The sequence below is a fragment of the Branchiostoma floridae genome, chromosome 4 (assembly GCF_000003815.2).
Source record: "Branchiostoma floridae strain S238N-H82 chromosome 4, Bfl_VNyyK, whole genome shotgun sequence".
NCBI classification, from domain to species: Eukaryota; Metazoa; Chordata; class Leptocardii; order Amphioxiformes; family Branchiostomatidae; genus Branchiostoma; species Branchiostoma floridae.
The window spans coordinates 27,936,994-27,948,378 of NC_049982.1; the positions used below are offsets into that span (position 1 = coordinate 27,936,994).

General features: G+C 40.5%; 1 protein-coding gene across 1 annotated transcript in view; it reads left to right on the plus strand.

Moving 5' to 3' along the window:
* Positions 1 to 11,009, plus strand: part of LOC118414786 — a 32,476-nt gene extending 21,467 nt beyond the window's left edge. The window contains exons 5-16 of the mRNA XM_035819033.1: positions 4,529 to 4,941; positions 5,062 to 5,083; positions 5,331 to 5,581; positions 5,829 to 5,890; positions 6,102 to 6,340; positions 6,542 to 6,795; positions 7,225 to 7,362; positions 7,851 to 8,010; positions 8,266 to 8,376; positions 9,388 to 9,531; positions 10,174 to 10,428; positions 10,828 to 11,009. Coding sequence (XP_035674926.1) covers positions 4,529 to 4,941; positions 5,062 to 5,083; positions 5,331 to 5,581; positions 5,829 to 5,890; positions 6,102 to 6,340; positions 6,542 to 6,795; positions 7,225 to 7,362; positions 7,851 to 8,010; positions 8,266 to 8,376; positions 9,388 to 9,531; positions 10,174 to 10,428; positions 10,828 to 10,862 — 2,084 coding nt within the window. The 3' untranslated portion in view covers positions 10,863 to 11,009. The remainder of the gene's footprint in view (positions 1 to 4,528; positions 4,942 to 5,061; positions 5,084 to 5,330; positions 5,582 to 5,828; positions 5,891 to 6,101; positions 6,341 to 6,541; positions 6,796 to 7,224; positions 7,363 to 7,850; positions 8,011 to 8,265; positions 8,377 to 9,387; positions 9,532 to 10,173; positions 10,429 to 10,827) is intronic.
* Positions 11,010 to 11,385: the final 376 nt, after the last annotated feature.

The window sequence follows — 11,385 nt, forward strand, 5'->3', positions numbered from 1 at the left end:
CGAACCCTTCGATAACCACAAAAAAGCGACCCCTTAAGATCGGACTTCCGAAATTTCAAACCAAATGTGCGTTACTTTCAACACTTAAATATCATAGTAATAAACTTCGGGAATAGATAGAAAGTGATTTGAGTACCCAAAATTACTTTGTAACTTTTCTACATACGAATGAAGGCTCACCCGCGGGGTAACCGCTAACCGCTAAAAAACCCTTCGGTAACCGCAAAAAGGCGACCCCTTACGATCGGACTTCCGAAATTTCAAACAAAATGTGCGTTACTTTCAACACATAGGTATCATAGTAATACACTTGGGGAATAGATAGAAAGTGATTTGAGTACCCAAAATTACTTTGTAACTTTTCTACATACGAATGAAGGCTCACCCTCGGGGTAACCGCTTACCGCTAAGCGAACCCTTCGGTAACCGCAAAAAGGCGGCCCCTTACGATCGGACTTCCGAAATTTCAAACAAAATGTGCGTTACTTTCAACACTTAATTATCATAGTAATACACTTGGGGAATAGATAGAAAGTGATTTGAGTACCCAAAATTACTTTGTAACTTTTCTACATACTAAGGAAGGCTTACCCGCGGGGCTAACCGTTAAAAAAACCCTTCGGTAACCGCAAGAAGGCGACCCCTTACGATCGGACTTCCGAAATTTCAAACAAAATGTGCGTTACTTTCAACACCTAAATATCATAGTAATACACTTGGGGAATAGATAGAAAGTGATTTGAGTACCCAAAATTACTTTGTAACTTTTCTACATTGGATTGAAGGCTCACCCGAGGGGTAACCGCTAACCGCTAAAAAACCCTTCGGTAACCGCTAAAAAGCGACCCCTTACGATCGGACTTCCGAAATTTCAAACAAAATGTGCGTTAATTTCATTACTTAAATATCATAGTAATACACTTGGGGAATAGATAGAAAGTGATGTGAGTACGCAAAATTACTTTGTAACTTTTCTACTTACGAATGAAGGCTCACCCGGGGGGTAACCGCTAACCGCTAAAAAACCCTTCGGTAACCACAAAAATGCGACCCCTTACGATCGGACTTAGGAAATTTCAAATAAAATGTGCATAACTTTCATTGCTTAAATATCGTAGTAATACACTTGGGGAATAGATAGAAAGTGATCTGAGTACGCAAAATTACTTTGTAACTTTTCTACATACGAATGAAGGCTCACCCGGGGGTAACCGCTAACCGCTAAAAAACGCTTCGGTAACCGCAAAAAAGCGACCCCTTACGATCGGACTTCCGAAATTTCAAACAAAATGTGCGTTACTTTCAACACTTAGATATCATAGTAATACACTTGGGGAATAGATAGAAAGTGATTTGAGTACCCAAAATTACTTTGTAACTTTTCTACATACGAATAAAGGCTCGCCCGGGGGGTAACCGCTAACCGCTAAAAAACCCTTCGGTAACCGCAAAAAGGCGACCCCTTACGATCGGACTTCCGAAATTTCAAACAAAATGTGCGTTACTTTCAACACTTAAATATTTTAGTAATACAGTTGGGGAATAGATAGAAAGTCATTTGAGTACCCAAAATTACTTTGTAACTTTTCTACATACGAATGAAGGCTCACCAAGGGGGTAACCGCTAACCGCTAAAAAACCCTTCGGTAACCGCAAAAAAGCGACCCCTTAGGATCGGACTTCCGAAATTTCAAACAAAATGTGCGTTACTGTAAACACTTAAATATCATAGTAATACACTTGGGGAAGAGATAGAAAGTGATTTGAGTACCCAAAATTACTTTGTAACTTTTCTACATACGAATGAAGGCTCACCCGCGGGGTAATAGCTAACCACCAAGCGAACCCTTAGGTAACCGCAAAAAAAGCGACCCCTAACGATCGGACTTCCGAAATTTCAAACAAAATGTGCGTTATTTTCAACACTTAAATATCATAGTAATACACTTGGGGAATAGATAGAAAGTGATTTGAGTACCCAAAATTACTTTGTAACTTTTCTACATACGAATGAAGGCTCACCCGGGGGGTAACCGCTAACCGCCAAGCGAACCCTTTGGTAACCGCAAAAAAGCGACCCCTTAAGATCGGACTTCCGAAATTTGAAACAAAATGTGCGTTACTTTCAACACTTAAATATCATAGTAATAAACTTGGGGAATAGATAGAAAGTGATTTGAGTACGCAAAATTACTTTGTAACTTTTCTACATACGAATGAAGGCTCACCCGGGGGTAACCGCTAACCGCTAATAAACCCTTCGGTAACCGCTAAAAAGCGACCCCTTACGATCGGACTTCCGAAATTTCAAACAAAATGTGCGTTACTTTCATCACTTAAATATCATAGTAATACACTTGGGGAATAGATAGAAAGTGATTTGAGTACCCAAAATTACTTTGTAACTTTTCTTCATACGAATGAAGGCTCACCCGGGGGGTAACCGCTAACCGCTAAGCGAACCCTTCGGTAACCGCAAAAAAGCGACCCCTAACGATCGGACTTCCGAAATTTCAAACAAAATGGGCGTTACTTTCAACACTTAAATATCATAGTAATACACTTGGGGAATAGATAGAAAGTGATTTGAGTACCCAAAATTACTTTGTAACTTTTCTACATACGAATGAAGGCTCACCCGGGGGGTAACCGCTAACCGCCAAGCGAACCCTTTGGTAACCGCAAAAAAGCGACCCCTTAAGATCGGACTTCCGAAATTTCAAACAAAATGTGCGTTACTTTCATCACTTAAATATCATAGTAATACACTTGGGGAATAGATAGAAAGTGATTTGAGTACCCAAAATTACTTTGTAACTTTTCTACATACGAATGAAGGCTCACCCGGGGGGTAACCGCTAACCGCTAAGCGAACCCTTCGGTAACCGCAAAAAAGCGACCCCTTACGATCGAACTTCCGAAATTTCAAACAAAATGTGCGTTACTGTAAACACTTAAATATCATAGTAATACACTTGGGGAATAGATAGAAAGTGATTTGAGTACGCAAAATGACTTTGAAACTTTTCTACATACGAATGAAGGCTCACCCGGGGGGTAACCGCTAACCGCTAAAAAACCCTTCGGTAACCACATAAATGCGACCCCTTACGATCGGACTTCCGAAATTTCAAACAAAATGTGCGTTACTTTCAACACTTAAATATCATAGTAATACACTTGGGGAATAGATAGAAAGTGATTTGAGTACCCAAAATTACTTTGTAACTTTTCTACATACGAATGAAGGCTCACCCGCGGGGTAATAGCTAACCACCAAGCGAACCCTTAGGTAACCGCAAAAAAAGCGACCCCTAACGATCGGACTTCCGAAATTTCAAACAAAATGTGCGTTACTTTCATTCCTTAAATATCATAGTAATACACTTGGGGAATAGATAGAAAGTGATTTGAGTACCCAAAATTACTTTGTAACTTTTCTACATACGAATGAAGGCTCACCCGGGGGTAACCGCTAACCGCTAAAAAAACCCTTCGGTAACCGCTAAAAAGCGACCCCTTACGATCGGACTTCCGAAATTTCAAACAAAATGTGCGTTACTTTCATCACTTAAATATCATAGTAATACACTTGGGGAATAGATAGAAAGTGATTTGAGTACCCAAAATTACTTTGTAACTTTTCTACATACGAATGAAGGCTCACCCGGGGGGTAACCGCTAACCGCTAAGCGAACCCTTCGGTAACTGCAAAAAAGCGACCCCTTACGATCGAACTTCCGAAATTACAAACAAAATGTGCGTTACTGTAAACACTTAAATATCATAGTAATACACTTGGGGAATAGATAGAAAGTGATTTGAGTACGCAAAATGACTTTGAAACTTTTCTACATACGAATGAAGGCTCACCCGGGGGGTAACCGCTAACCGCTAAAAAACCCTTCGGTAACCACAAAAATGCGACCCCTTACGATCGGACTTCCGAAATTTCAAACAAAATATGCGTTACTTTCAACACTTAAATATCATAGTAATACACTTGGGGAATAGATAGAAAGTGATTTGAGTACCCAAAATTACTTTGTAATTTATCTACATACGAATGAAGGCTCACCCGGGGGTAACCGCTAACCGCTAAAAAACCCTTCGGTAACCGCAAAAAAGCGACCCCTTACGATCGGACTTCCAAAATTTCAAACAAAATGCGCGTTACTTTCAACACTTAAGAGCTTAATACTAAACAGACAAAATAATCAGAACATTCTATACTTCCCACACTCGTGTCACGTGATATTTGTGACCTTTGACTTACTGATCGCAAATGGCCATCTTCCCACCAAGAAACTTTATAGTCGTGTGCCTCAGTCTTGTCTTGATTTTCCTTAAACTTAATCAGGTAAATCCTTTATATAAGGCAATTACATTTGTTAATGAAAAAAAAATCCGACCAATCTCACTTTAAACAAATTTAATAAACACGGTTTACTGGCATATATTAATGATTTGGCTCACACTACGAATTTTCGCACTCAATTGACTTATTATTACTGGATGTCTTTTTCAGGAAAAGAACTTGCCATCCTCCATACAGACGACTATACTACAGAGTTCGTCTTGCCTCTCCAGGCAGCCGCTAGTGCGTCAGGTGTGCCCTGCCACACAGAGATCGTCAGTTCTTCTGACTCCATCACAGAGAAAACTGTGGAACTCCTGCTCAACACAAACAACAAGATGGTTCTCCTGGTCATCAGTCCCCAGGCCCTACATCACCAGCACTGGTCAAACCTCACCTACGAGTTCCCAGTTCGGAACGAGAAGCTACTGCTGCCCATCCTGCTATACCCACAGGGATCAAGAGACAGGATGGTCCGGGTGCTCCAGCAGAGGTCTCCTGTCCTGTTCAGCTTGAAACGGAAGGAGATAGAGATGGGAGGAAGTGTAGTCTCGCAGAAGAAGCTTGGGGAACTCATACAAAAGGTCGTCATGCTTTTTTGTTATATTGAACCTACGTTGTAGTAAAAGAGAAGTCTTTGTGAATTAACAACGTTCTTTTGTTCTTTTTTTAACTTATTGACTATTACTTTTTTTCTTCTCCAGGTCGTGATTGGCGAAGAAGAGGGTAAGTTATACCACTTTAACAACGGCTAAATCTACATAATATACAACTATAGACGCCATATTTAAACTTCAAAGACATTTTTGGAAACATAGGCTAACATGAAGTTTGCATAATTGTAAATTTAAAATTATCAGATTTTTTGTTACACATTTCCTTTCCATTTTGTTGGCCTTTGAAGTAGTTACGACAACGTACCTCTGCGAAATGTTCCGAACGTTTAGCGGTTGATATCACATTCGTTTGACAGAGAACCGGCTATATCAGATCAGCAAGGCTGTTGGTGAGGTGTGGACCCGGCTGGGACAGGAGCTGGGACTAGAACCATCCGTCTTGGACGACGTAAAAGGTGATGACAACGTACAGACGACACTACAGATGCTGAAGGCGTGGCGCATCAAGACTCCCCATGGCCCGCTCCACTACCTGCCGCAGCTGGCGGAAGCACTGCAGAATATCGGTACAGTTGACCAGGCTAAAGCTGTACAAGAGACATACAAGGTGAGAACTCGCTGTTGTCCTCCCTTCTTTCCTTTGTCAGAGTTCCATGTTCCTTCTTGAAGTTTTGCACTCCTATATTAGACTGTGCATGGTAACGGTAGAGTAAGAACGGACTATCAAATCGTCAGCGGGGGTAAGTGTATTTTTGTATCTTTGCTTTATGGAATTCAATAGAATGCCAATTATTTTTTTATTGCTAATGTAACTGACTGGCTTTTAGTTCACCAATGCCTTCTTTACACCTCAGGACTACCGCAATGGCCTGACGCTAACAGAGCTAAGTCCTGACATGAATGAAGACAAAAGCTGGTAAGTCACCAAGCTAGGATGTTGCATTCAGCAATGTGTTTCCTCTATCCTCGCGGTGGTCAAAGACAGCCACTGTCGTAGGTTTTATAATTCACTAAAAGCCATTTGTATGTATATTACGATATTGTGACTGCCGATTAGACGCACCAGTTACCACCTTGTCACAGTTATGCGCGTTTGACTACAGTAGGTAATTATGTTCATTTCGCAGGTCCCTCCACCTGCCTGATGAAGGGAAATACGTGTGCAAACAAACGGGCCTGGGCGTGGTGACGCCCTACCCGCTGGGCGTGACGTCCTACAGGAGTGAGAACTGGTCCGACTACAGCTGGCCGGAGGAAGGGGAGGACTTGATGCCGGTGGGTCCGCTCCTTTCTATCCAGTGTGTGGACGTGGAGGGGCCGGTGGACCTCCTACTGCCGCACGTGATGCACCTGGCTAATGAAACAGGTAAGTAAATATTAATATTATCAAAGACTATTATTATAGATAGAATTTGTCTTTTGAGTTTTCTCATTTAAGTGGTTTATAGGTCCCAGAAAGATATTGTGACTTCGCTAAAGTCAATTTCAATGATAGTCCATATGGTGTGATATATTTGCGAAAACCTGCGCCTATTTAAGAAATATTGTCGTTTACATTTCGACATAGAAATCACAACAGAAGACCTACGAGTCGTGCACGTGGTGGGCGATTCCCCCGAGCTGCTGCCGGTTACAGAACTCACCTCTTCCCACGCGGTGACCAGGTTCAAGAAAGGAAGCAAGTTTGGGGTGGTCGGAAAGAAAGACAAAGTATCGAGTGTCTCTACCGATGGCCTACTGACTGCATTCCGTTCAATAGAGGACTCTGACCTTTCCATACTGAACGTTTACATCGTGTCCAACGTTAGGTCCGTGCAAGAGGTAGGAACTTACTAATAAGTATGTGATTTTTTTTTAAATATGTAATACCAAGGGAACAAAAGTTGTGTTTCCGACCCTGGAAAAAAACTGCCAATCCCAGCATTTTATAGTCGACGGCTGGCTAAAGGTATACAATTTTCGATTTGACATTTTCGACCTGTCATCCTATATTCCACGCTAAGTTTGGACTTCAAATAGTTGATTTTATAATTTATAGTGAAAACTATAAAAAAAGGGGAAACCTGACGACCCCTATGTTTTTCAGGACCGTAACCGGAAACACATTTTTTTTGGCTTGGCCTAACTTCATGTATATTATTATGTATAAGCATTTTTTTTGGATTTTAGCATGGCTGATTATAACATTGCTGTCAATGATATGGTATCGTTGACTTCTCTTTGTTGATTAAAATAACTCCTGTCATCTAGACCATTGAACAGGACGAGAACAAATGGGGATCTACACACTGCCACACCGAGCCCTGTCAACTGCAGCAAGGTGGTAGATACTGCTTGGAAGGGAAAGTTACAAATGGTGAAGACATCTGTGTGTCTACATCTCCACAGGTTTGTTATTCGTTTGCTCTATGCATATCTGTTATCCTTATTGGTTACTACAAGCTTTATGTTATTGTTTGGCAAATTTTCTAGAATTGAAATGAAAGTCCTCTTCACTGGGTCAATTTCACATTTCCAAAAATGTACATGTATTTTGAAAATATCTGCACAGTCATTTCTAGATGATGTTGGAAGTAATGTCCTATTTCATAAAAGTCGAAATGCAAATTGATTATCCTGTGGCTACTGTTCAATCAATCAATCGTGATGCATTTGATGATAAGCAAAGGCAATAAATGAACACTGAAATGGCAAAATATCGTTTCCCTCATCAGCGATATCAAAATCAGATAAGTCAAATTTGCATTTACACACACTTTAAGTACAATGGAAAGCACATTGCACTCTTAAGAATGTATCCAACAAAGTCTAAATATTGGACTTTAATGATATACTATTGATAATGTATCATTAATAGGCCTTCCATTTATTTTCAGTTTCTGATCTTTGAGAACACTCTGGACACGAATAAGTTCTACAAAAAGTTCCGGGTCGAAGTTAGTGCAAATATTTGGAGCAGCACTACCTCGAGACTACTTTTGGAACTTCTAAAAACCAACAATGACGAAAGGAAACCTATCTTACAACTGACACTGGGTACGTATCGTTTCATATTGTTAATTCAAGACTGTACAAGCATGGTTCTTAATCAAGACGACATGTTGAGCTTCTAGTAAGTCGTATACATACGTGCATATCATTACCATAAAATCATAATATTTTCTTTAAAATCATGAGTTTATGTAACAAAAAAATTTCAGAGGTACACACTGTGTGTATTTTGTTACTACCCCTGTTCTTAGCTTGTCTTTGTTGATTAAATTTACGGTACTGTTTGTTATACATATTCAGGACGCTACAAGCGAAGCTGCACTGCGGAAGAAACTGACAGCGGTGTGTCGACACCGACAGAGCCGCTGGAGTCTGTGAGGAGGCGACTGCAGGATACACTGAGCACTTCAGGTATCGTTATGTATATTTCCTAAAAGAGGGCCAGCCGGGCAGCTTTCGTGGAACAAAAACAAAAACGCAAAGCGTGCCATAAATAATTCAACAGAATGTCTTCTTTTGCATAGATTTTAATGTTTCGTTTTTGTAAACAGCCCGGCCGGACCCCGGGTAGGAAATGTGACCTAGGCCTTAGGCGGGCGTTTAAGCTTGCAGCAGTATAGGGAATGTTTCGCCACTTTCCCCTTGCTTCACCGGCTGACGTGTAGCTCGCAGGTCCTCTACAAACATGTCTGCGCTCGGAATGTCACATCCTTGTTTAGGTCCCAAATTGGATACAAGATAACATTTTTTGAAATCGCAGTGTTGCGACTGGATTATTAATACCAATGCACTATGATTGTGATTCACCAAAATAGTGGCCTATTGGCGTATAGGCAGCTCCCATTGGCGCCATTTTTTTTCATTTGCGACATTTGTTTTCTTCTAATTTGAAAACAAAAAGAATTAGATATTCAAGACAATGGATTGACACTCATTGGCGCTTTATAAAAACTAGTTGTCTTTTGCAAAACACAACAGGCGCTAGGCGCGACCCAGAGAGATATCTGCTAAAGGTACAAAATATACAAAATATAAATATAAAATCATGACGATTCTAATCAAGAAGCAACTCCATTTGCTCATATGTTTATATTTGTTGAACTGTTGACCGTTTATAAGATTAAGAGCTACTAGTATGTAATGGGAAAAACTTAAAACTCAGGGATCAACTGATCATGACTAACTCATGTCGTCATAATCTCGATGGTATATTTGAAATAGCACAATGCCACGGCACATTCCTCAATTCAAATGCCCTGTTTATGGGGCAATGGCGAATAGAAACTCCTAAAGTAATCCAAGAACGGATTGTTCAGAAAAAAATAGGTAAACTAAAAATACGGAGAATTGTACATAATGTTGACGCTAATTTGCACTCTTTGTTGACGATTTTCACTGAAATTGATTTTTGTTTCATGTGAGGTGACGACGTCAATACGGAAATCGTTTCCGTGAAAACGTCTGATCATTCGCCATCTGATGTAAAGAAAACAGACGTTCCTGTGCGTCGACGGACAGACGATGGAGCAGGACCCAGCGGGATGCATACGTTACCAAGACATAAAGGTGAAAACCGATACCTAAGTAGCATCAAATACGATTAAGTTACAACAAATACTATTTATAAAGTAAAAAAAAATTGATCACCTAGCCTGTTATACATACATACACACGTGTTAATCGCTCCCAGATCGCATGCTAGTCAAGATGTAAACACGGATCGCCTCTGTAGCCAAAGTTACCTGTATCGTTAATGCTGTTATTGTGTATTGTATATTGTATTGTTACCAGGGCTAGCCCTTGATAATAGCCTCCGGCTAGTTGGGTAGCCCAGGCTGTGTTTCTCCTGATTATACAACCGAATAAATCAAATCAAATACATACAAACTGCCAAAATAAAGGTTATCAACGATAAAGAAAGTCTGCTGATTACAGTGAACTTTTTAAATCGGCAAGTACAAATAAACGGTATTTTCAACAAAAGCGACAAACTGACAAGCTGCCATCTGTCATCTTCGTGCTAGGTGGAGCAAGTGAAACTTGATTTTATAACTGCTTTTCCTTCATTGCAGAGAGACGTTCAAGGCCCTCTAAGCCGATCTGTAGAGGTTATTGATCCTTCAATCTATAATACCTTATCATCAATCTATGATACCCTATGCTAATTTCTATATTATTAATTTGTAGACTTTGATGCCTGTGTTCCAGTTCACGTTGAAGAGTATTTCGACGAAGTAATCAGCAAAGTCAGCTACAAGTGGGATGAGTTAGCCCGCAAGCTAGGGTTCGATCGAGGCGACATCAAAGCTATTGAAACTACGGTGTCATTGCGTGACCCTGACCAAAGGTGCAGGGAAATACTAGAAAGGTGGAGTAACAAACATGCTAGTGAGGCTACTTTGCAGGATTTGCAACAGGCCCTCACCAAGATTGGAGAAAGGCGGACAGCAGAAGACCTAGAAGGTATGTTTTCAATTGTCTCTAGTAAAAACAACAAATTACGTTACACACGTGTTAACATTACATAAGAAAATGCCGTTATCCCACTTTTGGCTGAAATATAATACAATCAAGATAATACAGTGATTGTCTCAAGCAACACACGAACGGTATTTTTGCTTTTTTACTTCTAATTCTGGGTTTGCAGGTGCGGCAGCATCACACAGCCGAAGTATTCATTTGGTCGTGGCCTTTTTTGTTGAGATTGTAATATAATGTGTACGATTGTACTGTCATTGCTCGTTATAATTATGCATTCACTGTTGCCGATTAAAAATGGTCTCTCACGACAAGGTGAATAAAACATTTAAGATCATGAGGTAGATAGATAAGTAATCTTTACCTACCTTTGTCCTTACACAGGCATCTCAGCACAGGGACAGAGCAGCACTGGGTGAACTTCAATCGGAAAAGCGCGAACATGTAAAATATCGAAAATGTTAGTTTAACGGGGGCCGCCCTAAGATGCCCGCTTTTTTACGCGCTCGAACTCACGGCGCTCCATCACTAGTTGCCAAAGAGTGGTCAAGTTTTGATCAATGAGTTTTAACACATTCATCTAGAGACCATACTTGAATAAAGAAGGCATCCATACTGTTCATGAACCCTTCATCCTCCGCGTTACAACTGGTAAACACCGAGGACTTTATCGTGAATATAAATTCCGATTTTGAGCTGCGTTAAACAGTGCGCCCTAACTTGCCCCGCTTTTGGAATTTGCTCTCTTCGGAAGCTGGTGACCAATTTAGACAAACATTAATAAAAATTCTAATTTTATGATATATTAGCTTTCTTTTGACAGTAGAATTGTGTTTGTGTGTGCTTCCTGTCTCCCTCGAGGATGGCTAAATCTTTCACAAGCCAGGTCGTGTTTTCATGGGAAATGGGCGAAATGCACTGAATGCGGCGGCCCGACTAACA